General features: G+C 53.8%; 2 protein-coding genes across 5 annotated transcripts; one reads left to right on the top strand and one right to left on the bottom strand.

Annotated features, from left to right (window-relative positions):
* Nucleotides 1-4,477: 4,477 nt before the first annotated feature.
* On the top strand, nucleotides 4,478-14,060 carry INPP5J (inositol polyphosphate-5-phosphatase J). Of its 4 annotated transcripts, none has more exons than XM_081123605.1 (13): nucleotides 4,478-4,765; nucleotides 6,358-7,517; nucleotides 7,884-8,000; nucleotides 8,120-8,228; nucleotides 8,438-8,554; nucleotides 8,890-9,065; nucleotides 9,476-9,587; nucleotides 9,729-9,838; nucleotides 9,982-10,165; nucleotides 12,273-12,410; nucleotides 12,570-12,647; nucleotides 12,753-12,857; nucleotides 13,054-14,060. In XM_081123605.1, exons 1-13 carry the CDS (start codon nucleotides 4,661-4,663, stop codon nucleotides 13,558-13,560), a joined length of 3,018 nt encoding a protein of 1,005 aa, XP_080979731.1. In that variant the 5' UTR covers nucleotides 4,478-4,660; the 3' UTR covers nucleotides 13,561-14,060. The 4 variants fall into 4 exon arrangements, with proteins under 4 accessions (XP_080979731.1, XP_080979733.1, XP_080979734.1 ...); XM_081123606.1 differs by having other exon boundaries at nucleotides 4,611-4,765; nucleotides 6,898-7,517; XM_081123607.1 differs by lacking the exon at nucleotides 6,358-7,517 and having other exon boundaries at nucleotides 4,608-4,765.
* On the bottom strand, nucleotides 13,920-19,382 carry PLA2G3 (phospholipase A2 group III). Its single transcript, XM_081123609.1, has 7 exons — nucleotides 18,747-19,382; nucleotides 17,670-17,802; nucleotides 17,281-17,415; nucleotides 16,718-17,025; nucleotides 15,902-16,031; nucleotides 15,677-15,793; nucleotides 13,920-15,062 (listed from the first exon to the last, which is right to left on the bottom strand). Exons 1-7 carry the CDS (start codon nucleotides 19,258-19,260, stop codon nucleotides 14,891-14,893), a joined length of 1,509 nt encoding a protein of 502 aa, XP_080979735.1. The 5' UTR covers nucleotides 19,261-19,382; the 3' UTR covers nucleotides 13,920-14,890.
* Nucleotides 19,383-27,554: the final 8,172 nt, after the last annotated feature.

Here is a 27,554-nt window from a genome sequence, read left to right as displayed (position 1 = left end):
TGTTGTTCACTGGATAGATGCCACCAAACCACTCTCATTGCATTAACCTGGACGCTGTGGCCTGCAGGGGCCACAGCCTGGGCTGCTGAGGGTTGACTAGCCAGCCAGTGGAACCAGTGATAGAGACACTGGCCACAACAGTACCGGGAACATTCTGGCATCAGCAGCCATGAGAGGCCCAGGATCTCCCAGAACAATCTCTGCTTGTAATCCTTTCCCTTATGTGGCAGTTTGTAATCTAGGCCAGCAGCCTTCCTCTGGTGGGGCTGGGTTTAGGGTTTAGTCTGTGATTGGGTCAGGCTCAGAGAGGATCAGGGTCAGCCCTTAGCCTAGGGTCAGGATTAGAACTGAGTCTGGGGCTGGACTCAGGGCTCAGACAATGATTAGGCTTCACCCTGTGACCAGGATCAAGGCTCAGTCTGTGACTACACTCAGGTTCAATGCACAGTATGAGGTTCGGGATCAGTGTGTGACCAGAAATGTGTGACCCAGGGTCAGAGCTCAGTTTGAGATCAAGATTCAGTCAATTGATTAGGCTCAGGGCTCAGTCTACAAACAAGATCAGGACTCAGTCATCCACCAGGGTCAGGGTTTAGTTAACGACTAGACTTGGACCTCAGTCTAAACTTGAAGTTAGGCTTCAGTATAAAATCGAGGGTTAGTCTAGACTAGGGTTAGAGTTCAGTCTGTGACTATGACCCAGTCTTAGGCTAGGATCAGAGCTCAATTTGGGTCCAGAATCAAGGTCTCAAGTTGGGATCAGACTCAGTGAGGCTTGGATTAGGCTCTGTAAGTGACTAGAGTCAGGGCTCAATCTAAGGCCATGGTCAGAGCTCAGTCTAGAGATGGAGTAGAGGCCCGGTCTTGGCAGGGGATTAGGGCTCAGTTAACACCAAGATTGGGGCCCAAGTTGGATCTGGAATCAGGGTCAGGGTTTAGTCTGGCTTTATGCTCTGTTCTAAGCTCTAATAAAAAAGTTACTGAAGACATGGGAGCCCAGGGCAGGTCAGCCTGCAAGAAATAAGAGCCCCCAGGCAAGCTTATGTCCCTGCAATGAGCCTCTCCTTGCCTGCTAAAGCCGAGTGACCTAGAGCCTTCTAACCTACATGGCTCTGCTGCCCGAGATCCCCTCGCACCAGAATAAAAATAGCCACTCACTTCAGAGCAGCTGACAGCGGGTGCCAGGCTGCCTAGGAGGAGGGGGAGAGAAGAAGGGGGAGGGATGCCTGAGCTCAGCCCCTGCTGTGTGACCTTGGGAAAGTCACTCCTCCTCCTGAGCCCATTTCCTGAGAGGTAAAATGGGAGGTAAAGATGACACCTACCCCAGAGAGTGAGAACAAAGGGACAGTGACATAACACGTGACACTTGGTATCAATAAGGAACCCTGGAGTGAATTCTGGGGAAGAGTAATGCCCCTTCATTCCTTGCATACTTTCTCCTCTGGGAAGCTCTCCCTAATGCTTACCTTTTTCACCTTCCCCAATATGTATAGAACTCTCTACCTCTCAAGCCATTTCTCAGTGGCCACAGTGTGGCCTCCCTCACAGTGGGCCTGGGTCAGGGTGACCAGGGAGTAAAAGGGAGGACAGATGCTTCTGTGCCTTTACCACTCACAGGAGTCCCTGGGAGACAGACAGAGGAAGAGAAAAGAGGAAGGTGTATGCACCTGCTTATGGTGTATTTACTCTGAGCCAAAGGGCCATGAGGGCGTTTGTCCAAATTTTGCATCCTTTCACCAACGGAACCTTCCACACGCCATACGTTTGCACCTGCTGCTCCCTCTGCTTCCTAGGGCATTTCTCCTCTTTTCATTTTGGCTACATGGACTCACCTTCAAAGAAGGGGTTCAACAGTCACCTCTGTGGGGGAGAATTATCTACTATCTCCCTGGGAACCCCAAGCTCTGTCCCCTACTGGCTGTGTAATCCCTAGGCCTCAGTTTCTTCCTCTGTCAAATGGGGATCTTATTACCAACCTTCCAGGGTTACTATGGAGAGTAACCAAGATAAGCACACACTCTGTCCTTTCCTATTCCTGACCCAAACAGCCTGAAGGTTAGCACTAAGTTTCCAGAAGGAGGCTGGACAAGCTGTACTCTGTGGCTCAGTACATACCCCACCCCCTGGAGTGAGGGAAGGGAGGGAGCCAGCTCTGTGCATCAGGGGGGCGGTTCTCCCTGGCAGCTGCCCCCAGCCCGACGCCCTGAGCCCCAGAGCCTGTTATCAACCCCCTTAGTCATCACACCAGGAGCTCAAATATAGCTCTTACCCCCGCTCCCTTCTCAGCTGAGGTCCGCCCCCCACCTTCTTCCCCTGGTAAGGCCATGTCTGGGTCTCAGAGTCCCTTCCCCTTCCCTTCAGGGATACAACTACACTGGGCCTCAGTTTCAGCATGCACCAAATGGGCAGATTGGAAATAGTAATGATGATGGTATTGATGATGAGAACTCCAGAGTAGCTACCCTTACTGAGAACTTACTGAGGCTCTGTGCGAAACACTCCGTATGTACCATCTTGTTGAATTTTCACAGCAACCTTAGGAGGTATGAACTGTTCTCATCTCCCTTACACAAATCAGGAATCTAAGTGACCTTTCCAAGTTAGTCAGTAACAGGGCCAGAAAGCTTCCTGCAGAGTCTGAGCTCAGGAAGGGGAAATCCTGGGCTGCCCAGCTAGGGCACAGGAGCCTTCTGCATGCTCATTTGCATGACATTTGCCTGGCATCCTAAGGGCATTGATGCCCTTGTCCCAGCCCCCATGGCTGAACCTGATGACAGTTCCCAGGGGACCTGGGTTGCATCAGAAGCCTGGTACTCTGGTGGGGGAAGAGGGGGGTCTCAGTTTTCCCCATCCATAAAATAGGAGTCAGAGGGCTGGACAGGGTAAGTTCAAATTATCCTTTCCCTTCTGTGGCCTGCACACCACCACCATGTCTACTCTCACCTTCCTTGCCACCACCACCATCACCTCCAACTCCACCACCACCTCCTCTTGCATCAATATAACATCCCATCACCTCTTCTGCCCCATCTCTCCTACACTTTTCCTATCACCCTCATCACCATCACCACCACCCCTTCATTCTACTACCTCTACCACCACCACCACCTGTGCCTCTGTTGCCACCTCCTCCATTGCCATCACCATGAGCTCCACTACCTCTTCCATCTGTCAGCCTTGCACTTCCATCATCATAATTACATAAATCATCATCTCCACCACTACAATTACCTACCCCATCACCACCATCATGACCTCCACCCTCACCATCTAAAAATCTTTCTACCCCAGGGCCCTGATATGATCTGGATCTCCCCCTCTGCAAATTCCATCTTCTCAGAGTTGCTGACCCAGAAACACAGACTAAGACCCAAGGACAGCCAAGCAGAAGTGAAAAGCCCATCCTGGGACAGAAAGTAATCTGTCCACATGACTTTCAAGTAGGGAACCACACAGGCCTATGAGAATGCAGAGATGATGGTTGACTAACAGGGAGCTCTGGGCACAAAACTGAACATTTTCCTCCTAAACTAGGATCACTCTAAGCAATCCAGCAATTCTGGAAGATTTGGGATTTCAGGGACTGCTTAGCAGATACAGATGAGAACAGGGAAGCGAAAGAAGCAGGGGGCCCATAGACATTCCCGAACCTTGTCACTCATTCACTCTTCTCATTCATCCATTTGTTCATTCATTCAACAAACACTTCCCTAGGCCTGTTGGAGACCCAAGTCCTGTGCTAGGTTCTGGCCAAAGGAGCTCCCAGGACCCTCCTGCCAGTCCATTCCCCCATTCTTTTCCACCCAGGTTCCCTTCCTCCAGATACCTCAATTGGCTCGTACTGGTTTTGGGTCACTGAGGGCGCTCCCTTTCCCCACTGAAGCTCAGGAATCCTCCCCAGCTTACTAGGTGACCTTGAATATGTCCCCCTCTTGAGCCACACCCACTGAGTTCAGGAGAAAAGAAAGTTGAGAGGAACTGGGCTGGGATGGGCCTGGCTGTGGGGACGTCCTAGGAAAGTCAGGGATGTGTCTGCAGAAGAGGAGGGGCCAGTGCTGAGACTGAGATGGGAAAGGACTCTAGTAGCTGGAGCCTGAGTGTCTGGCTCTGGGATGAGAGGGATAGAGCCAGGCAGGGAGCGGGCACCAAGGCCTGAAAATGGGTCAAGGGTGGGGGCCAAGGCAAGTCCTGAGCTGGCAGGACACCAGGAAGGTCACAGGAGCAGGGTAGGGACTCAGGTGTCCCTGAGGCCCTGAAGAGGGTGCTGACCTCTGAGTTATTTGTCTCTACTTTACCCTCAGGTGTGTCAATGCCCCTCCCTCGAGCAAGGACCTGCCAGGCCTACTGGTGTGTGTGTGTGTGGGGGGGGGTGGATGGAAGGGTACAGACACACCGCTTACTCCATGCTGCCAGGTGGGACCCATGCCAAGCTAACGGGCACACTTCCCCACACCCCCATGACTGTTCCAACTTTAGCAGTCAGGTTGAAGGGTTCCCAGGGCTGAGGCCACCTTGCCCTGGCCACCTCTAGGTTGGGAAGTGGGTGCCTGTGCCTTTAAATTCTCAGCAGGTTGAAACGGCTGATGACATCACTGGTTCCCGGGAGCGGAGGAGCTAGAGCCAGAGCCTGAGGGAGCCCGGGCTGCCAGGGGCTGCAGACATGGAGGGCCACAGCAGCAGTGGCAGCAGGAGGCCAGGGACCCTGGCTGGCCTGGGTCCCCTGCCCATGCCCCATGGGATTTTCCAAACTGGAGCACCCTCCAAGGTAAGACCCTTAAAGCCTAGCTTCCCCATTCCCGATCCTTGGTCCCACACCCCCACACACACTGCAGGCACCCTGGTGCCCCTGGCTGAGGGGCTGGCACTCTCCTCTGTGCACTGAGCAGGGATAGGTGAACGGGGCACCTTGGGGCGTGAGGGGGCAGTGATGGGACACCCAGAGAGAAATGGAGTTAGCTATCTCCAGGAGCCCCCAGGAGAACACTGGACTGGGTGTTAGGGGACACAGCTGTGCTCCAGCTTTGCTGTGTGACCTTGGACAAGTTGCTTGTCCTCTCTGAGCCAATGCAAAATGAGGAGGCTTTTCCCTAAAGACTAAAACTGTGACATCTGGGATGTCTAAGTTGTTAGTGCTGGAGGCGGTGTGGTGGTTGGTGGGGGTGGGGGTGCATAGTGGGATACCTGGAGCCAAGGAGGATGCCCAAAATGCAGCCTTAAAGAGCTGAGTTTGGGGAGGGCGGTGAAGGTAGAGTTTCAGGTTCTCTGAACCGAGAAGGGCATGGGATGCAGACAGACTGCATCTCTGGAGGCAGGGATAGGGCCACCCCAGGGTGAATGTAAATCTTCTGCCCTCGCTGGCAAAGGACAAGAAACAAGAGACAGATGGGGAATGAAAAGGAGGTCCTATAGGGTGACCCCGCTCCACCTGCTGGACAAAAGGAGGCTGCTAACTTGTCCTCAAAGGTGGGGGGAAAGGTGAAGAGGGTGAGAGGGTATAACCTGGGCATAGAGAGGTGTGACACCAGAATCAACAGAATTCCAGACTTGTTCTGAATGTTAGAATCACACTTGGTGGACAGACTATTCCACAGGGCTCAAATGGAATCCTAGCAAATGCTGGGCTCATAAATGCAGAAAATGCACTTAGTGAGATGAAGGTTTCCCAGGAACCAGGTGTGGCCAGAGACCCTTCACCAAGTACCTTTGTTTTACAGACAGGAAAACTGAGGCCCTGGGCAGGGAGGTGCTTGCCTAAGGTCACAGAGAGCTGGGCTTGGAATAGACACGACCATTCTCAGCCCAGGCTCTTGCTCCTGCATGGAGTTCTGGGAATGAATGAAGAAGACAGACAGGGCTGTGGCCAAGGTTTGAAATGTTTGGTGAGGAACCTGAGGGTTCCTGGGAGAAAGGAAAGGGTATTGAACAGTCTAGACCTAGGATGTTCAGAGCAGATCTGGGGTGTCAGGCCAGGAGCCCTTGACCAGGGGAGCAGCAGGGACAGCAGGGAGTTTGCCCAGCAAAGCTGGCTCCAGCCACCCAACACTCCAGCGTGGCCAGGGAGTGGGTGCCAGCCAGGAAGGTTCAGACTGCACTCTGCCTCATTTGAGTCAGGGGTCTTAGTTTCCCCATCTCTGAAAGAGGTGTCAGACTTGAGGGAGGGGATAAAGTTCTGTGTCCTGTTTCACCCAAAAGAGAAGCTAATTTGCAGCAGGATGAATTGAAGTAAGAAATTAGGAAGAACTTCTTTGGAAAGATGTACCTTACTTAGCTAGATGGAGTCTTCTGGGTTCTATATGGAAGTCGGGGCCCAAGCCACTGGTTAGGGTTACCCTGTGTTTTTAACTTGTCCTCTACAAGGTGGACTCAAGTTTTCAGCTCCCAGCCAAGGAGAATGCAACCCCAGTAACTCTGGAACCAAGGCTGGCTCTGGCACCTATGGGGCCACGTGCTGCTATGCCACCTTCCTCAGAGGGGCCAAGACTGGCTCTGGCATCTCCTCGACCCCTCCTGGCTCCACTGTCTACCCCTGGAGGGCAGAGAACAGCTCCTGCCAGCCACAGCTCCAGCCTGGCTCCACCATCTGTGGGCCAGTTGGTGACGTCTGCCTCTGCTGGGCCGAAGCCTCTTCCGACAACATCAGGCTCAGTCCTTGTTCCGACATCCCTGGGGCAGCTGGTGATGTCTGTCTCAGCTGCGCCGAGGCTGCCACCAGCCACCCTGGGGCCCAGGCTGGCTCCAATGTCTAGGGACCAGAAGCAGATACTACCTGCCTCCATGAAACCCAAGCCAGCACTGGCCAGTTTAGGCCTGAGCCTGGCCCTGGCATCTGAGGAGCAGCACCCACAGCCTCCCTCCAACTCTCCCCCAATGCCCAGTCCGATTCTATCGCCCTCTCAGGAACAGACCCTGGCTCCAGCATCCATGACATCAGCCCCGGCCTCTGTGGGACGGACACCAGCTAAACAGAGGGATGCCCCAACCCCTAGACCTCTCCCTCCTTCTGAAGGGCATCTCCAGGCATCCACTCCTACGGGTTCCCCACCTTTGATCCAATCTCCCCCAGACCCCCGGCTCTCCCCCTCCTTCAGAGCCAGGCCTGAGGCCCCCCACAGCAGCCCTGAGGATTCTGCCCTGCCCCGGTCACCCCAGACACTGCCCCTGGATGTGGGCCAGGGCCTTCCAGAGCCTGGCAGCCGCTCCCCAGGACTTCTCTCCCCCACTTTCCGGCCAGGGGCCCCCTCAGCCCAGGCCGTGCCCCCACCTCTTCCCAAGCCACCTCGGTCCCCCAGCCGCTCCCCCAGCCGCTCTCCCAACCGCTCCCCCTGTGTCACCCCAGCCGCTGAGATGGCCCTCCCCAGGCCTGGCACCCAGGGTGCAGGGCCTGGCGGGCACCTGAGCCCCAGCCTTCAGCCCCGAGAAGTTCCAGCCCCAGTCCCCACCTCCCCTTCTACATCCAACCCAACGTCACCTTCCTCTTGGTCAGCTCAGCCGACCTGCAAGAGCGACCCTGGCTTCTGGTGAGAGGGCCCTCTCCCAAGAAAGACGTGGGGGCTTGAGCTCTGAGACTAGCCATCCTTCCAGGGTGGTTTGCCCTACTCTGCTCTAGTTTACCTCCCTGAGGCAGAGTCTTTGGGGGTGCTGGGCCCACTCTGGGACCCTCAGGAGACAGCATCCCCTCCTAAGGGACTTGCCCACCTTTTACTTCAATTGATCTCCCCTGGGAGAGTCTGGAAGGAGGGATACTGGGACCACTGTGGGTCCTTCCGAGGGCTTACACCCACACCTGCCTCAGTTTATTTCTCCAGAAAGAGCCCCACGGGAGAGGGAGATTGAGGATGAGGGAGTGGTGCCCACAGTAACCCCTCCTATACTGGCACCTCCAGGATCACTGTGGTCACGTGGAATGTGGGCACTGCCATGCCCCCTGACGACGTCACATCCCTCCTCCACCTGGGAGGTGGCAGCGATGACAGTGACAGGACAGACATGATCGCCATAGGGTGAGGGGCCAGGGTGGGCGGACCCTCTCCCCAGCCTCTGGTGCCTCGAAGACCCTCACCCATGGGAGGGGCTTCTAGGGCGTCCCTCAACCCGACGGTCCCCTCACCCCACACACCAGGTTGCAGGAAGTGAACTCCATGATCAACAAGAGGCTCAAGGACGCGCTCTTCACAGATCAGTGGAGCGAGCTTTTCATGGATGCACTTGCTCCTTTCAACTTCGTGCTGGTAACGCCTCCCTCACCCTCCGGATGGGCAGAGACCCCTGGATTCCTGGCTCTACACCTGCCTTGACTCGCTGTGGGGCCTGCTGGGCCTCTGTTACTGGGTCTGTGTGAAGGGAGGGTGCGGGAGCAGACTTTAAGGACGGGAAAGGGCAAAGACGGGGAAGCTGGGATTGTGCCCTGTCCCTCAGCCGAGTCGCCTCCCCGCCGTAGGTGAGCACTGTGCGGATGCAGGGTGTCATTCTGCTGCTGTTCGCCAAGTACTACCACCTGCCCTTCCTGAGGGACGTGCAGACCGATTGCACGCGCACTGGCCTGGGTGGCTATTGGGTGAGCCCGCCAAGGGCCGGGAGCGGACAGAGCCCTAAAAGGGGTCCATAGATTAGTCCCTAGGCCCCCTGCACTGGCAAGGTCTCCTCCCCACACTCCACCATTTACTCTGAGGCCCGCCTCACCCCAACCCTGTCCACTACCTCTCACGATTTCCTGGATCCCTCCCCCTTTCTGTCCTTGCAGGGTCCCAGGGCCCTGCCCCTTTTCCTAGAACCCACCCCTCTCCAAGCCTCCATACCCGGCTGGCTGTCCCCGCCCTGCTGTAAGACCTGCCCAGTGCCTCACCTCCTGGCCTGGACCTGCCCTTGACTCTCCCAATGTTGCCTCCCAAGGGCAACAAGGGTGGAGTGAGTGTGCGACTGGCGGCCTTCGGGCACATGCTCTGCTTCCTGAACTGCCACCTGCCAGCACACATGGACAAGGCGGAGCAGCGCAAGGACAACTTCCAGACCATCCTCAGCCTGCAGCAGTTCCAGGGGCCCGGGGCACAAGGCATCCTGGATCACGAGTACGGGCCGGGGCGGGCCAAATGCAGCTTGGGCAGGGCTAGTAAAGGAGAGTGTCAGCTAACTTGCTAGAAGGAACTTGATACTGTCCTGGGTGGGCCTTGTAGGGAGAGGCGGGGCCTAGGGAGGTGGGTCACCACCCAAACTACACCTAGAAACTTGAATGCTGGGTAAGTTGGATGGGGGCCCCGAGCCTGCACAGTGGAACTTTGCTGAGGGGCAGGGCCTTACTGAGGGTCTGAACCTAATTTTCCTCTAGATCCACACCCCACTGCTACTCCGCTGTGGCCACACAGCCACTTCATCATCACTAGGGGCATCCAGTGTTGTCGGGTTGGATGGGTTGGAGAAGGATCCGGGTTGGGCTCTTCCACCCCATGGACCCCTCTGACCTCCCCCCCACCACCAACAGTCTCGTGTTCTGGTTCGGGGACCTAAACTTCCGCATCGAGAGCTTTGACCTGCACTTTGTCAAGCATGCCATTGACAACAACCAGCTCCACCAGCTCTGGGAGAAGGACCAGGTGCCGAATCCTAGCCTGCACCCCAAAGCCCTTAGCACAAAGAGCGTGCTTCAGGAAACACCTGTACCCCAGGCTACAGTCTTTGCTCTCACCTGTCCTGCCCAAGCTGTTGTCCAATTCTTCCTTTCTGGACCCTCATAGCTCAACATGGCCAAGAACACCTGGCCCATCCTCAAGGGCTTCCAGGAAGGGCCCCTCAACTTTGCACCCACCTTCAAGTTTGATGTGGGTACTAATAAATATGATACCAGGTGAGCTCAGTACTGGGATGAGGAGGGGATGTGGGCTGAGGTCTTCTAGATTAGGGAGATGGGGAAGAGGGGCAGGAGGCAAGGCTGGGGGCTGTGCCTTGACCCACTGCCCCTGAAACTCAGGCTACGCTTGCCTACTGCAGTGCCAAAAAACGGAAGCCAGCCTGGACAGACCGTATCCTGTGGAAGGTCAAGGTTCCAGGTGGAGGTCGCAGCCCCTCAGGACAGCAGAGCCACCGGCTCCAGGTGACCCAGCACAGCTACCGAAGCCACATGGAATACACAGTCAGTGACCACAAACCTGTGGCTGCCCAGTTCGTCCTGCATGTGAGTCCTGCCTGGCCTCACCCTCTTCTCATGACATCTCCAAGCCCACCTTAGTATTCTGCAGCCCACCCCTTGCACCTGCCCTTAGCAGTACCCCTTTCTCGTAGCACAGTGGGAGTGGGTTATGATCTCCATTTTCACCTGAGGAAACTGAGGCTCAGAGACACAGCATCACTTGCCCAGGGTTAAGTTAGGAATGAACCTAGGCTCGTGTGGCTTCAGAGTCCATGCCTTTTCCACTAACCTCTAACTCCCTTCTTCCAAGAAAGGTTTAGGGCAACTTATGTTAAAATTCACATATATAATAAGACCAGCAAACTCAAAATGTTTACTCTAACCCTATGCAGCATTCATTCACATTCATTTATTATTTATTAACCACCATACTATATGCCAGACATTATAAGAGTAAAGTAGTGATGGGGAGAGGGAGTAGAGATATAAAAAATACATAGCTAAACTCTGAAGAGTTACTATAATTTAGCATTGTGTTTAGGATTGAGCTTCCTAGTTGCCAAAATAAAAAAAGGAGAAATGCAAGAATGTCAGAACTGGACCTGAGAGACTATGTAGTTCAACTCTGTTTTTCTGTGGGGAAACTGAGGCCCCTAGTGGGGTAGGCATGTGCCCCAAGTCCCACACAGGCTCACAATGGCAGAGCAGGGTAGATTCCATCTTTCCCTGAAACTAGCCTTGAAACTTAAGACTAGCTCTCGGATTCTCTTGATCTGATAAGAGGGTGCGCAGCAGGCCAGAGAATGTTTTCCTTGGTAACTTTGTCATGTGGTCGGTCAGTGGGACATTGGCCAATATTCTCAGCTGGGAAAGAAAATCTGCCTGTGTCTGGCCTCCTTTGACCTTTGGTAAAAGGCTTGGGTGTGAGGTTTAACCCTTACCTTGAGAATCACTTCCTTTGGATGCTCTTCCCTGACCCTCCCTACTCATTCAGGACTCTGTCCCTTGTAAAACATTTCCTACTGAGCACCTACTATTATGCCAGGCCCTGTGTGGGGCACTTTACGTAAGTCATCCCTTTGAATGCCTTAGTAGGCCCTAAGATGTCCTAAGATGGTGAGGAAAACTGAGGCTCAGAAAACTTAAGTCTCTTATTCAAAGCAACACAATCAGAACGGGGTTAACAGAAATTTTGACCCTGCGAGGCCCTGGAGGGCATTTCCAAGAGCCCAATCTGGTCAGACCAGCTATTAGGAATCCAGGAGCAGTGAGAGGATGTGCTGTTTTTTCTGGAGCAGTTTGGATCAGAAGCTGCGGGAGGGAAATCTGAAACTAGATAAACAGGAAGCAAACAAAAGCCTGAGGCTGGCACCACCTGAATCCTCTGAGGGACAGAGTTGGAACTAATACCCTGGCCACCTGCCACCCCAGCAACCCCACCCTTGTGGGTGACCCTGGGAGGAGGGTACTCATGGTTATAAATTGTCTTTATGAACTGATGACAAGGTCATAGTCACCTCTATATACTGATGGGCAAGCTGAGTCTTGTGTTAGCTAGGGGCTTACTTGAGGTCACAGAGCAAATTAGTAGCAAAGCCTAGAAGTGAACTGAAGTCTCCAGTCTCTTCCCCAGGGCTTTTCTTGTCCACTCAGGGGTGTTCGGCTTGCCCCAGAATATCCAGTACATTGTGTCTCCCTTACTAGCATATAGGTGAATCGTTAATTGAGCACCTACTGTGTACTGGGAAGTTTATGGAATGTTTTACAAACAGTATCTCACTGAATCTGCCAAACAACTCCAAGAGTTAAGTAAGATCATCCAAGTTTATAGACAAAAGCCCTGGCATTCAGAGAGGTTGAAAAACTCACCAACAGTCATGCAGCCTGTCAATGACAGAGCCAGGGCCAAACCCATGGTCTACTAACTTCAAAGCTGTGTTCTCATTCACTCTTTAAGGAGGCTATAAGTAGATAGAGCCCTGGATTGGGAGGCAGGAAGCCTGACATTTATCCTAAACCTGTTCTGCCTCAGTTTCCCTGTCCTGCAGTAGCTTCAAAGGCCCTTATTTCAGCCTCTTTGTGCTGACTCAGGCCCAAGGGTGCATGGAATACTAGAGGGTCTCTGCTGATGTTTTCCCCTGCCCCTGGGCAGTTTGCCTTCAGGGATGACATGCCACTGGTGCGGCTGGAGGTGGCAGATGAGTGGGTGCGGCCAGAGCAGGCTGTGGTGAGGTACCGCATGGAAACTGTATTCGCCCGTAGCTCCTGGGACTGGATCGGCTTGTACCGGGTGAGAAGGGCGAGGTGGTCAGTGACTTGGGGAAGGAAGGGCCTGGAGGAACAACTGGGTACCTAGGTGGGATCATTGCTTCTCCAGAATTTGATGCCACACAGGGAGGCTGCTGGGGTCAGGCCATAGTGGTCAGAACCCTGATTCCTATCACCCCAGGTGGGTTTCCGCCACTGCAAGGACTATGTGGCTTATGTCTGGGCCAAACATGAGGATGTGGACAGGAACATCTTCCAGGTACTCAAGGGAAGGGGGGAAAGGGGAGGAAGTCCCCATTGCCTTTGGGGGGTTCTGTGACTACCTTCCTGACCCCAACCTGGGCCTACACCCTGGGCCCACCAGGTGACATTCAGTGAGGAGTCGCTGCCCAAAGGCCATGGAGACTTCATCCTGGGCTATTACAGCCACAACCACAGCATCCTCATTGGCGTTACTGAGCCCTTCCAGGTAAGCAGACCAGACTGCAGGGTCAGGGGTGCCAAAAGATCCTGTTCAAATGCCACAGCCTCTGCAACCTGCTCTGGGGCCTCCTACAAGTAGCCTAACCTCCCTGGGTCTGCAGAGGAGGAGTTTTGGAGTGTTTCCAAGAGGCCTCAGTGGCCAGTTGGGGATTGGAGCACTCCAGTGACCAACCTTCCCCCAGATCTCGCTGCCCACCTCAGAGTCGGCCAGCAGCAGCACAGGTGGCTCAGGTGCCAGCTCAGATGAGGAGGATGACAGCACCCTGGAGCTGCTCGCACCCAAGTCCAGAAGCCCCAGCCCTGGCAAGTCCAAGCGACACCGTAGCCGCAGCCCAGGCTTGGCCCGCTTCCCAGGCCTGGCCCTACGGCCCTCCTCCCGTGAACGCCGAGGTACCAGCCGCAGCCCCTCGCCCCAGAGCCGTCGCCTGCCCTGTGTGGCCCCCAACAGGGGCAATGATGGAGGCATCCAGAGCAGTAGTGAGGAGGGGCCCTCTGGGCTGCCTGGTCCCTGGGCCTTCCCACCATCTGTGCCTCGAAGCCTGGGCTTGCTGCCTGCCTTGCGCCTGGAGACTGTAGACCCTGGAGGTGGTGGCTCCTGGGAACCTGACCAGGAGACCCCAACCCCTGACAGCCTGTCTCCCAGCCCCCAGGGCCGGCAGAAGTTGGAGGAAGGGGGCCTGGGGCCCTGAAGGCGGGGTGGGCAGGTGGATGCTGGTGGCTGCCACTCTGCCCCAATCTTCTACAAACCTACCTGCCTCCCTCCTGCTGCTACTCCAGCTTTATCCACACCTGCCATTCTGTCCTGGCCAGGGATGGCCAACTGGGGTCCCCCAAACTCAGTCCTGGCACCTCAACTGTGACAATCAGCAAAGCCCTATCTAGGCCCCCATCTGGGATGGGGGAGGGGCAATCCTAGAGGTCATCCATTAGGAATTAAATTCTTTAGCCTCATTCCAGACTCCTTCTTGTTAGCAGTCTGGGGGTGGGGGTAGTCAGAGAAAGGGGCTAAAGGAGAAGACGACAGATCTTACAATTACCAGGCACCAGCTGTATGCACTACATATGCCATCTCCTTTAATTTGCACCACAACCCTGAGTTGTGGTGTTGAGTTCAATGTAGTTCTTAGCCCCATTTCACAGGTGAGCAAACTGAGTCCTCCAAGAAGTTACATAAACCTCTCGAAATCAGACACCTGAGCATGATTTGGCAATGTGTTGGAGGGAGGGAATATTTACTAGGTCCTAAGTGCTGGCCATGCATTGGTTCACTTAATCCTCAACAACTCTATGAGGTAGGTAGGTCCTGTTTATACTGCTCTTTGTTTTAAGGAGGAAACAAAAGCTCAGAGTTGGGGAAGGAGGTCCCTTGCTCAAAGGCACAGGGGAGATTTGAATTTAGGTTTAGGGCAGAAAGAGTGGGCAGGTGCTGGGCCAGGAAGAGCATAGCAGCTGTTAAGAGAAGGGGTCCTCCAGGATGAGGGGAGTTGGGAAGTCCCTCTCTAGTGCCTCCCATCTCAGATTCAGACACAGGCACTTTGGTGGCATCTCCCATTCCCTACCTCCTGCCTCAGGCCTCTGCAGGCAGGTGCTCAGGTTCCCCTGGGCAAGACCTTGAGACATGTATTCACGTTGCAACATGAACTAACATGCACCTCCTTCTAGTACCTCCTGAGGCTGCTGCAATCAATTACCCCCTCCCCATTCCCATCCCTGGCAAGGTCCAAACCCAGGGCATCAGAATGAACCTCCTGAATACACGTCCAAGCAGAGAGGGGTTGTGTCACCAGCCCAAGATCACCCAGCACAGCAGGAGACATGGTCCAGTGTTTGGGCCTTGGCCCCCTCTCCCCAATCCAGCCTCCTGACTGTCATAAGAGCCCATGCCATGCTTCAGTGTAACACATGGAGAGAAGGCTGAGACTCCCAGGGCCAGCAAAGCCAGGAGCAAGGTCCAGTCTGGTGCCTGTGAAAGTTGGAACGAGGTCACTGGTTCCAGGATTTCTGCTGCTCTTTGGGTTCTCAAGCTGCCTGGGTCAGTTGCACGCACCGGTCATAGAATGACATGGAGGACCTTGGGTACTCTGAAGGCCATGCCTGCCTCTCATCTGTGCCTGTACCCCAGAGTCTCCTCTGCTGAAGTCGTCGCAAGTGCCGAGCTGACACTTTGACGGCCCTAGGGCCCTTGGAACAGCTGTGGGAGAGAAAAGTGGGGCAGGCGGTCATGGCTGCCAAGGATTCCACCCTGCTCTGCAGACACAGGAATGGAGGCCGAGGCGCAGGGCCGGAGCCAGGGGTGGGGTGGTTATACTAGAAGGAGGCAGAATAAACCTGGGCTAGCACCCAGAGGCCTGGGTTCTGCCACTGGCTGGCTGCAGAAACCTAGGCCAGTCTTGGCCTGTTTCCTCAGCTGTGAAATAGAAAAAGTAACAAGGGGCTGGCTTTGAGAATCAGAATTGAATGAGACTGTGAGTTAAGCAAGTGTTTTACTTGCCCACAGGCCTTAGGTTGTGTGCATCACACACACCATTTCCTTGGTTTCTACAACCATTTTACAGATAAGAAAACAGAGGTATGGAGAAGTGACTCAACTTGCCAGGTTACATAATTAAGTGACAGAGTCAAGATGCAACCCACATGGGCCAACAACAGAGCTAAACCCAGGCACCAGGGGGTAGGCAGATGACAATGGAACTCAAAGGTCCTGACCCCTACCCCATCAGCTTGGCCCAGTTGCACAAGGTGGCATATAGGCAACCCACCCCCTTAGGAAAATCACTCATCCCTCCTGGCTCTGCTGTCACTTACTCTTTGCTCTCAGCACAGTCCAGTGGAGGGGCCAGCTTGAAGCAGGTCGTGCCCAGAAGTTCCCAAAGTATGTTGGCACCTGTGGGTGGGCTGTGGAGCCTCAGGAATCGTGCTAGTCTGAGGGTAGAGGCAGGCTCAGGCTGGGGCAAGGCCTTGCCAGCCAGGTGTTCCTTCCCAGTGCCTGGCAGTAGGCAGCCCACCCCCAAGGGTCCAAGCAGGCCTCACCGGCGCGTGCAGTTGCAGTGGAAGAGGGGCTCTCGGGCACTATTAAGCAGTTGGAACTTGGTCTCCTGGGGCCCGATCTGGTGCTCACACTTGTCCAGGTGGCGGAAGCTGCGGCAGGCCTGGTGGGCAACTGGGGGCGGTGTGGTGGTAAGGGGAGCCCAGTCCCCCAGGGAGGCCCCACTGATGCCCACTGCCATCCAGGAGAAACACCAGCACCTGAGCTCAGTCACACACACACACACAGACTCCTTCCATCTCGTGCATTTGTGCCCTCATAGTGTCACACATATGGTATACACATACACACACACACACACACACACACATACAGAGCAGGCTACAGTGGTAGAGGTCCAGAGTGCTGAGGGTGATCAGAAAAGGCTTCCTGGAGGCAGAGGCTGCTGAGCTAGGCTGGGAGAGAAGAGGAGGGGAGAGAGCTCCAGGCAGAAGGAACAGCATGTGCAAAGGCCCAGAGGTGGGAAAGAGCAAGTTGTTTTTGAGAAACCAAATGAAGTTTGTGAAACTAAAGTTTTTTGACTGAGGAGTAGGATCTGCAGAACCGATGCTTGAGGGTCCCTGGGTGTTGGGACATTGTCAGTTGAACTAAGAGGAGTCATGGTGGGGACTCAGAGGGCAGTGACATTGTCAAGTTTTGAGCTTATGAAAATCCCTCTGGCCGCAGGGTGACTTGATGGGAGAAGTTGAGAGATCCCAGGAAGAGTTTGGACCAGGAAAGGAAGTAGCACAGGGCCCCCACACATGCCAGGGGGCCATCTCCTCACATCAGGAACCCCCAAGGTTAGGCTCTGAGCTCACCCTGAGGTTTTAGGGCACCCTGTTGCCTCTGAAGACCTGGATGAGTGATCTCCAACCAGCCTGAGGAGGCCATACCAGGCCTAGGGGAGGCCATGGGGGTCTGGAGAGCTGTGGCATTGTTTTTGCTGGGGTGTTGGGATCCTCCCTGCTGTGGTGGCCATTTCCAAGGATGCTGCTTCTGTTGTGGCTTGCTGGGGGCTGGGCTCTGGGGGCTAGGAGTCAGGGGGGTGGCTGGGGAGCTCCAGGAGGCATTGTAGAGGGTCTTAGGCTGGAGGCGGGCAAGAGGTATGGAGCCATACATTCTGCACCTAGGAGGTGGCAATTGATGGCAATTAGTAACCCAGAATCTCCCCTTCCAGAAGCCCCCCAGGTTCATCTTCATGGAGACCAAGGCTCTGTCAGCCCCACCCCTCATCCCACTAGGTTGTGTGGGGCACCCAGGGAGGGTCTGCACCCTGGGACCCACCCTGAGGAGAGGGCAGAGAAGATGAAGCATCATTCCCTGGAGGACAGACATACGGCCCCCCTCCCTGGGAAAGGCCTCAAATGGGGCAGCTACATACCCGCCCCACCAGTACCATGCCACGCACGCCTCCTGCTCCTCCAGCACAAAGCAGGGGATCTCGAGCACATTGAAGAAAGCCACACCCACGATATCTGAGATGGAGTCCTGCTGGTTCTGCAGGCATTGCTGGAATCTGCCAGAGTCAGCACTCAGGTCCCTGGACCACAGAGGGCCACCTGGCTCCTCTCCAAGCCCACCCAGCCACTACCAGCCAGGTGGTTTGAGGTCCAAGAGTTTCTTCTCCACTCAGGCTTCAGCTTTCCCACCTGCACAATGGGTCCCAGGCTGTCTGATTCCTTTAAGATGCTCTGGAATCCCAGTCTCTGCACCCAAGAACTGAGTAACTCCACCCCACCCCAGCCCCCAGCACCCCTGCCCACTGCCAACCTGGCATCACAGTCACAGTGAGAGATGGTGTGGAATCGGTAGTTTCGGATGCCATAGTTGTACTGGAAAGGCGAGATGGTCTGTGGGCAGCGGTCATGTTCCCGGCAGCAGAGATCAGGGCCCTGGAAGACCCCTGTAGGGAGTAGAGGGGGCACCAGCTCAGCAGGGTCCTGGGCACCACAGGCTGGCTATGCCCACCTGATGTTGAGAACAGAGACCTGGTGGCCTCAGGCCGGTCAGTCTCCCTCTGTGGGACTCACGATTTCAAAGCTTAAAGAGAGCACCCAGGCACAGCCTGTTGGGCAACTTCAAATGCAGGGGAGCCTACCCAGGAGCCGTTGACCGTGGAAAGGTCTACCTGGGAGGGACTCTGGAGGCAGACCCAAGCTCACACCCTAATACAACTATGAGACCATGAATGTGTGTGGAATGGAATGACAGGCAGGGTGCAACCTTTGTTGCTGGCATGACAAAGCATTGTCAGGATGCCAACCTGCTCCAGCTCAGGTGCCAAGTCCTCCCCTAGCCCTCCACACACAGACAGCTGTGCTGAGAGTGCAAAAAAGCCATCTGAGCAATAGCACCTTTTACTGAGCATTTCCCAAGTGCCCGGCACTTCCCACACCCAAGCTCACAGCAGCCCTGCTAGAGAGGTGTCACTTCCATTATCCAGGTGAGGAACCTAAGGTTCAGAGAGCTTGGGTGTGCTAAACTGGTATTTGAACACAGGCCTTTGGGTGTCAGCGTCCACTCCACTGGACACTCTGTGCTCATAAAGCTTCCTCTTAGGAAATGGTTATTTGGCTCAGCTGACCCTGGATCCACCCCAGCCTGTCCCCTCCCTCAGGTGATGACTAATGAGGACTCCCAGGTGTCAGTAGGACCTTTCCCATCTATGGCCTCATTTAAGCATCCCATGATGAAACTTATGGTCACCCTCATTTTACAGATAAGAACATTGAAGTTCAGAGTGGTTAAGTCACTCCCCCAAGGACACACAGCCTGGGAGAGTGGAGGCCAGGATGAAAGCCTGAACTCCCCCCACCCCAGCCCCCCAGCCCACACCCCATGGCTCACCCAGCTCCGTGGAGTTCCCGGCAGAGTCCCCGACTCCACACCACAGTGTGCCAGGCATGGTCCAGCCTCTCTTCCCCCGCTGGTGCCCTTCACCAGGTGTTCCACTCTGCCCTGCCGCTCGCTTCCTCCTCACTCCTTGGGGACTCCCATCAGATGGTAGGCAGGCCTCCCACTGACTCTGAAGGGTGGCCAGGGCTCTCTGCAGCTCAGGTCCAGGGGTGCGGATGAAGGAGTCCCGGGTGATCTCACCAGCACAGAGTGCACTGAAGGCTGCAGTGAGCTCCGGCTCATCCTGCTGGCTACATGACTGCAGCCTCCCGTTCCCATCCCAGTGGGTGTGGAACAGAGCCAGTCCCTGGGCATCCTTGCCCAGGAAGCTTAGGGACCCCAAGGAACTACCAGGGATGGACCTGGCCAAGTGGCAGGAGGTGCTTTTCCAGCGGAGGGCAGAAGAGCCCCCCAGAGCAGCCCCCAGGAAGCTCAGCACCCCCAAAAGCATTCCTAGAAGCCTCATCCCGCCCTGGCCCAGCCCAGTCAGACAAAGCCCCTAGGATGGGACGCCTAGTCCTGGTGGCCGGGCCCACGAGGCAGCGCTCAGAGCTGAACGGAAACAGTGCCCAGCAGACCCCGTGCAGCGGGGCCAATGAATGGAGCTTTGGGAGGAGTAGAAGGAGGCTGGAGTATGGGGTGATCTCAAGCTTGTAACTGAATCCACCGGCTGGGCAGGCTGCTGATTGGCTGAGGAGTGCACTTGCCAAGACCCACACCCCCACTCACCCTGCCTTTCTCATTGCCATCCAGTCACCTGCTGCCAGCACTGCCTGGATAGGGACTGTGGGAACCAAAGCCTGGGCCCTCGGGGTGGGGGCCAGGAGAGGTCTAGATCTCCCTGGGGAGGGAGGGGATTCGGGGGCTCAGAGGAGGCTGCTAGAACTGGTCCTCATCTCTCTACCCCAGTGGTGGCTGCCACACCCCCCGCCTCCAGGAAGCTGGCAAGGGGCCATGGGCCTCAGCCAGGACTGGGTGAAAGAGGTGAGGGCAGAGCACTGTGGCCACTAACAGCCCCCCTCCCCAACCTCTGGGAAAGGGAGGCTTCTGGGAAAGAGGGTAGCTATGCCGTTGCCACCTAGGGTGCACCCCCCAAATCCTGATTTTGAGAAAGGTTCTTGACATATCCAGGGGACAGTGCCCCAGGGCTCCCCACTTCCTGGGACTCCAAGCACAGGCCTAGCTCAGAAGTTACCCTCCTGGTCTAATAGACAGTGCATGGAGATACAGCCAGAGCAGGACTTGAGAGCAACATGGGGCAGGGTTGATGCTCTGAACTCAAAGGAACTATGGTCCCCAGAAAAACAGAGGGTGGCCCAGGAAGCTGAAGCTTCAGCCACTTCTGTCCCTGGACTATGGCCACCTTGGGGACACAGCAGGCATTGTGTCCACCAAGAGACAGGGGTGGTTCATCCATCATGAAGGGGCTATAGCCTGCACATGTTTCTATGTCCCAAAGCCAATGTATCATTCAGCATCCAACCATCCAGAGAAGCCGGTCTGCTTCCACCCATAGTGCAGATGAAAAAACTGAGGCTCAGTGAGGGTATGGAAACCTCAGGTGATAGATAGTCAGGTCCCAGCTGGGGAGGGGTTAGAGGCTAGGAGTGTAGCTCTTGAGGGGCTTTGCTGGGAGGTCAGGGCTGGCTGGGACACTGACTTGTCTGTCCATCTGCTCATCGGCCTGCTGCTCCCCCAATATTCTCCCCACCAATCTCCATCCAAGTCTCTCAGAAGGATGAGTCCAGTGAGGCAGAGCCAGGAGCTGGGGAAGGGGAGATCACCGTACAGAGGAGGGAGAAGGGGGCTGTAGGGTACATAGGTCCATCTCTGTGGCTTCAGAACCAGCCTGGACCTGTGGCCCAAAAGGTCACAGTTGGGGACTATAAAGAGAAGGGAGAAGAAAAAAAAGAGAGAGAGAGAGAGAAGGGAAGGAGAGTGGGGGGTCACCTAGGAGCCAAGCTCCTTCTCTCCAGAGGTTGGGAAAGAGGGTTTGGAGTAGAGCAAGTGGTATTGAGAAGGGTAGGGGGGCCTGGTGTCCCCAAAGGCAGAGACAGAACAGAACAAAGGTGGGTTCCTCTGGGAAGAGTTATCATTCTGGTAACTCTCCCCAGTGGGAGGAACTGCCACCCACCTCTGCTGCCCTTCTCCGTATTATAGAGCCTTTCCCTGCCTATCACACAGGGATGCTGGAGGCCCCATGGCAGAAACCCAACTTCCAAGGTCATGCAGGCCTAGCTTGTGTGACCTTAGGCTTAGAAGCCTTAGCTTCTCTGAGCCTCAGCTTCCTTATGTGTCTGACAGGCATAATCACAATAGTCACTTCATGGAAAGACTCTCAGCACAGGGGCTGTCATCCAAAACACTGTCATTAAAGCCTCAGGGCACCCCTGGGCAGGAAGCAATTTACCCAGGAGTAAGCAAAGTTTTTGGCCCATAACCTCCACCTCTGTGACAGCTAGCCCTGCTAGGCCACTGCTTGGCTGTGACTTCGGGCTTGTCCCTGCCCCTCTCTGGGCCTCAGTTTCCTCCTCTGTTCAGTGAGGAGCCCAGTGAAATTGACCTCTGAGGTCTCTTCCTATCTGGGTCCCAAAGGGAGGCAGGCTAGGGCCTGCCCAGGCCTCAAGGGAGGTTGTCACTGGATTTCCCCTTCAGATTCCACCCAGTGGCCATGTCAGTCAGGCTACAGGGCAGGCTCCGGAGCCCTGCCTTCCACCAGGGTGCCCTCGGAGGCCTTGGAGCAGAGGATGCTAGGAGCCAAACCGGCAGGACAGGACAGAACAGTCTGGGCCCTGCAGACAGAAGGGGGTGAGGTTTTAGTCTGGGTCCCCCCCAGTCTGGAGTGGGGCAGGGTGCCAGAGGGAGCGAAGAGTGGGGGTTATAGGAAAAGGTGCTCCTTCCTCCCTCCCTGCCTGACTGCTTATCTTTGGGTCCCTCCATCAGTCCCCGTCAGTCTCGGTCTCCTTTTGGCTTCTCTCTCATCTCTCTCGGTCTCTTGGCCTCTTTTGCTCTCTGAATCTGATTGTCATCATTTCTTCCTGTCTCTCTTCATCTTGCTTCTCTGACTCTAACCCTCCGTCTCATTTTCTCTCTCCATTTCTTATCCCCTTATCTTTCTCTTTCACTCTCCTGTCTCTTTTACTGCCCCTCCCTCTAACTCTGTTATATTCTCTCTCCCCCTCCCTAATTCCCCCCCCATCTTCTCTCCCTCTCTGTTTTCCTCTGTTCTGTTTCTTTGTGTCTTTTGGTTCTCTCTCTCTCTCTCATTCATTCCCCATTTAGCTCTCGTGTTTTTCTCTGTTCGTTGTTTCTTTCTCCCCCCCCCCCCTCGGGGGGTGTGTGTGTGTGTGTGTGTGTGTGCCTCTCCTAATTCTCTCTTCCTTCCTTCTCTGTCTGCTCTACTCCTCCACACCCTGACCCGAGGCCCAAGACCTGGGGTACCCCGCCCTTTCCTGTTCACATTTCTCCAGCCCCGACGTCATCTATGCTCCCAACCCCTGCCCCTCGGGGACAAACAGGCAGGGCAGGGCTTCTCATCCCATTGTTGAGATGGATAGATGGGCCCTAGAAGAAAAGTGATGTGCCCGGAGTCAAAGTGGATCAGGGCTCCCCGACAGCCTCCCCACCCCTGGGCCTTCCTCCCCACTGCCTGAAGGGCGCCCTCCGCCTGCGCCTTGGAGCTGCCCCCCCCCGGCCCCCCCAGAAGGCTCTCTGCAGCTCTCGGTGCCAGGAGAATGGTGCTGACAGTGCCTAGCTCCAAACATTCTGCATTCATTCAAAAACAAATAGTTACTGAGTATCTACTATGTGCCAGGCACAGGGCAAGACCCTGGACAGAGACAGAGAGAGAGAGGAGAGGAAGAGAGACAGAACATGCTCAAGACTTGGACAAAGAGAACTCATCCCCTGGGGTCTGACAGTCCAAAGGAACCAGGGCCTGAGTGTCAGTTGGATCCTCTGGGAAGCAGCCACCAAGATTAAGTTAGGAGAGCAAGAGATTTATGGGAGGAAATGCTTGTGACAGATAAAGAGGGAGAAAGCAGGAGCGGGCAGGGAAAGCCTTCCAACTATTGCAGGTCTGACATCTATGGGGAGAGAGAAGGGAAGGAGGGCTTCTCCGAGAAACTCTCAGCCAGCCTGTGACAGGGAACTCTGGTGCAAAGGCTGCCCTTAGGAAAGCCAAAGTTGGGCAGAAATGGCCAAGCCCTAGTGCCCTGGCTGAGCCCAGTCATTGGTTGGGGGGCTGCCCAAGAAGACAGGGGTGCTGCTGCAGATGCTGATGGCAGCCACACCTGGGAAGTTATCCACCCATTTGGCTGAGGCAGCCCCCACTGCAGACCAGGAGAGGAAGCCTGACAGAGCAGATGCAGTCCGGCATCTGGGAAGGAATCCCAGAAGGCAGTCTTTTTCCAGGAGATGCCAGGACTAAGGAGCAGGAATCTGTGGGTACAGGATTTCCAGACAGGAGTTCAGCTCCTAGCACACCTGGTAGGTTTCCAGGTAGGAATTCAGCCTGGTGGCAGCCTGGAATCAATGAAGCCCAGCCCCAGGTCTGCGGGAAGAAACACTGAGGCCCAACTGTGTCTAAAATTAGACATCTCAGTAGATAGAAAGAAACATATTAGACTCAATTTAATAGCTTACTAAACTAGGAATAGAAGAGAGAGAGAGGAGGAGAGATGGGGAATCAGAGAGTACAGAATCCATTCTACATAATTGAGCAGCATTAGAAGCTGCGGTGGTTTAAAGATGTCACCAATTCTTTGATACTTGTTCCCCTCCCCTTTTAAAGATTTTTAAATTGATTTTTAGAGAGAGAGAAAGAGAAAGATTGATGTGAGAGCAGAACATCGACTGGCTGCCTCCTGCACGCCGCCTCCTGGGGATCAATCCTGAAACTCAGGCATGTGCCCTGACCGGGAATTGAACCGAGATCTCTTTGCACATTGGGCAATGCCCGTCCAAGCCACACCAGCTAGGGCGAGTACCTTCTGATTTCTTCCTTGACCTCATTGTTAGCCCATTCATTATTTAGTAACATATTATTTAGCCTCCATGTCTTTGTGTGTTTTTCAGTTTTTTTCTTGTGATTGATTTCTGGTTTCAAACCATTATGGTCAGAGAAGATGCTGAATATTTCAACCTTCTTAAGTTTATTGAGGCTTATTTTTTGTCCTAACATGTGGGTCTATCCTAGAAAATGTTTCATATGCACTTGAAAAAAAAAGTATATTCTTCTGCTTTGGGGTGAAATGCCCTGCCTATATCAATTAAATCCATCTGACCTATTATATCATTTAAGACCATGGTTTCCTTGTTGATTTTCTGTCTGGAAGATCTCTCCATTGATGTCAATGAGGTGTTAAAATCCCCTACTATGACTATATTGCTGTCAATCTCTCCCTTTACGTCCATCAAGATTTGCTTTACCTATTTGGGTGCTGCTACATTGGATGCTCGCTTTATCATTATGTTATGTCCTTCTTTGTCTCTTACTATAGACTTTGTCAGATATAAGTATTGCTCCTTCAACTTTGTTTTGTTTTGTTTTCATTTCCATTTGCGCGAAATATCTTTTTCCATCCCTTTACTTTTAATCTCTGTGTATCTTTCATTCTGAAGCAGGTCTCTTGCAGGCAGCATATATATGGGTGTGAGGGGCCCTGGGAGTCTCACTCACTCAGCAGGATGAAGAGGGTGGGTGGGGAGCATAGGAGGAGAATCAAGAGGCTCCTAGGGAGGCCTGACTGGCAGACTAAATAACAACTCCCATTTCTATAGCCGAGGACTCAAGTTCTGAAGCACAGTTTTATCTGTGGATTTGCCCAAGGTCAATCAATGGCAGAGGAGAACTGGAGCTAGGACCAGACCTTGAGCCTCTTGACAGCCAAGGTTCTCCTTGCTGCTCTGGGATCTGGACAAGAGCGCCCAGGGAGCAGCCCCCTTACCCCCCAGATCAGAAGATGAAAGCAGGAAGGCCTGTGGCACAGCAGGGTGGGCCCTGCCCGAGCCCTCAGAATTCGGTCCAGCCTCTGCTGCCACCTAGTGGGCACCTAAAGCCAGCACCTCCTAGAGAAACTCCTAAAGGAGGAACTCTTTGCTCCTTTCCTGGTCCCTTCTAGCACCTTCCTGGTCTTTCTTGTCTGGGCTCTACCCTCTGAATAAGGGTTCTCCAAATAGCAGCAGTCCTGATCTTTCCAAAACACAAGACTGGCCAGGTCTGTCCCTTGTCCCTCTCCTGGCCATCAAGTTGAAGCCTGTCATGCCCTGCAGGATCTGAGCCAGGCTGACCTCCCCAGCTCCCCAGTGCTGCAGCCACACAGAGCTACTCTTATTTCCTCAATCACCAGGCCCTCTTAGGGCCTTTGAGCAGGTTGTCCCCTTTACCTAAAACACTCTTCCCTCTCCTTCACCTGGCTTGTTCCTACTCATCCTTCAAGTGTCAGTTTAATCACCCCCTACAGGAAGCCCTCTACCCTGACACCCCCCAACCCAGGATGGGCAAGCGTACTTTAGGTGCCTGCTGAGGACTGAAGTCTCAGACAGGATACGATCCTGGAAGAGGTCAAATAGCAGTCCATTCAGGTCAGGGGCTGGGGAGGGGGACACTGTGGGGATCCATGGGCTCAGGGTTCAAACTGACCTGATTTCCCACCCAACTCTGCCACTATTGGGCAATGGAAACATCAGCCAATGACTCCACCTTTCTGAGTCCCTATTTTACATGTGAATAAATCAGATTCTGTCTGCTCCAGCGCTAAACAAAAGAGCTCTAATGTGAGCCATAAATTCAATTTAAAGTTTTCTAGCCACAGTTTAAAAGTAAAAGAAACTGGTGAAGTAAATTCTAACAATACACTGTATATAATCCATGTGTAAAATGTTATTTCAATATGTGATCAATATTTTTAAATTATTAGTGAGCTCATTTATGTTCTTTTTTCATACCAAGTCTTTGAAATCTGGAGAGTATTTTATACTCATAGTGCATCTCAATTCAGATTCCACATTTCAAGCACTCATTACCTGAGGCTAAAGTCTACTGTATTGGATATACAGCTCTGTATCTTTATCTGCATCGTAGATGCATGAGTGTGTATGTAAAAATTTGTAGAACCAAACAGACCTTTTCTGCATGCAAATTACATCAAGTCTTGAGGGAAAAAAAGAGTAATTCCCAGGTTTCTGGCCTGAACATGGATGGACAAAGGGTGGGGGAATTTGCTGGTATGGGGGAGGCTGAAGGTGAACAGATGGGGCGCAGAATGGGAAAAATCAGAGTCTGAGGAACTCGGTCCCTTAGGCCTTCATTGTCCCGGGGCCTGGGAAAATTTCCAGTCACCAGATCAGAACCTGTGCAGACCTCGGCTGCCCCCTGGTGGCCAGGCAGCAGGTGGCACACCAGTTGGCCTTGGTGCCTCGGACTCCCCAGACCTTAGAGGGCATTGCAGTGTCATTCAAATGTCTTTTCTGGATCCCAAAGTCTTAAGTTCTGCTCATTCTTGCTATGGGGGTCCTGGGCATCCTCTCTATCAAGGATTTCTAGATTAGCAAAAATGAAAGTCACTGAGGTAAGTTTGAATTTCAGATAAACAACAAGTAATTTTTTAATATAAGTATGTCCCATTTGTTGTTTATGCAAAATTCAGATTTCACTGGGCATCCTGTATTTTATTTGGCCACTCAACCTATAGCTCATCCTCCAGGACTCAGAAGCACAAAATTCAGCTCTTCTTCCTCGGTTTGTGACACTGACCACATTTCTTCACCTCTTTGAGCTTCACTTTCCTCCTCTGTAAAAATGGTCAATAATTCATTCCTCAATTATCTATTAAAAGGACTCACTGAGAAAAATATAAGAAAAAGATTTCCCCATAATTCCTGGCACGTAGTAGGCCCTAAGCAAACATTCCTTCCTTCCTTCCTGGGCTCCAATAGTTGCAGGGCAGAGACTGGCTGCTCAAGGAGTGCCCCACCTCCCTCCCCACACAGCCCAGGGGTTGGATCCCATGAATTCTTAGTGCCTTCCAGATTTTCTCTCCTTCACTAGTTCTTCCCTTACCTAGTTTCCTATATTTTTGCCCATGCCTCATCTGTGTTGGGAATATCCCAGAATCCTCAGTTAAGAGCCTAACTCCCAGAATAGCATCCTCCTGACCCAGCTCTCAGAAGATCCCAGAATATGGCCTTGATACCACCTAGTGGCCATGTCTCTAAACAAATAATACTATCCAGACCCAAGCCTGGGAAGTCAGGCTGGTTCACTCTGCTTCTGACCCAAGTGAGACCCTGCCCTTGGTCAGCAGGGTCACTATGTGGACAGTGCCTTGGGCTAGATCCCAGTGAGAGGCACAATTAAAAGACCCTGAGCTGTCCTGGGACGGTAAGCTTGACAGTAAGTGGCCTTTGGCCTAACCTTAGGACCCAAGCACAGAGAATGAGAGGAACGTAAGGTCCAGGGATTAGGTTATATGCCTGAAGGCACACAGCAAGGATTTGAACATTTGCCTCAGGTTAGGTAACCAATGAGGCCATGCTCCTAAGTGTCTCACCTCTTCCATGGAAGGGTTGGGGTTGAGGAGGATTAGATGGTGCTTCCTCTGGTTTACTCTCCCTTCTGTCTGCACACATGGTCTTCCTCTCTGAGCTTCCTGTACTCAAAAGGACAGACTAACCCCAGCGTGGGGTGGAGACAGGCCAGATCAATACCTTGCTTCCTTAGCCCTCCCTCAAATTACCTAACACAAACCCAAATCAAAA

This window comes from Miniopterus schreibersii (assembly GCF_964146895.1).
Source record: "Miniopterus schreibersii genome assembly, chromosome: 20".
Classification (NCBI taxonomy): Eukaryota; Metazoa; Chordata; class Mammalia; order Chiroptera; family Miniopteridae; genus Miniopterus; species Miniopterus schreibersii.
The sequence above is the reverse complement of the archived record's forward strand: the minus strand, read 5'-3'. Positions and strand labels throughout refer to the sequence as shown.

What these genes read in the sequence shown, in the direction of transcription:
- INPP5J (XM_081123605.1), top strand. Translation starts at nt 4,661, where the DNA reads ATGGAGGGCCACAGCAGCAGTGGCAGCAGGAGGCCAGGGACCCTGGCT. An exon ending in AAGAGCGACCCTGGCTTCTG is followed by an intron (nt 7,518 to 7,883) that starts GTGAGAGGGCCC and finishes TGGCACCTCCAG; the next exon opens with GATCACTGTGGTCACGTGGA. An exon ending in CTGCCCAGTTCGTCCTGCAT is followed by an intron (nt 10,166 to 12,272) that starts GTGAGTCCTGCC and finishes GCCCCTGGGCAG; the next exon opens with TTTGCCTTCAGGGATGACAT.
- PLA2G3 (XM_081123609.1), bottom strand. Translation starts at nt 19,260, where the DNA reads ATGAGGCTTCTAGGAATGCTTTTGGGGGTGCTGAGCTTCCTGGGGGCT. An exon ending in CACTGTGACTGTGATGCCAG is followed by an intron (nt 17,416 to 17,669) that starts GTTGGCAGTGGG and finishes TGACTCTGGCAG; the next exon opens with ATTCCAGCAATGCCTGCAGA. An exon ending in GCATGGTACTGGTGGGGCGG is followed by an intron (nt 17,026 to 17,280) that starts GTATGTAGCTGC and finishes GCCACCTCCTAG; the next exon opens with GTGCAGAATGTATGGCTCCA.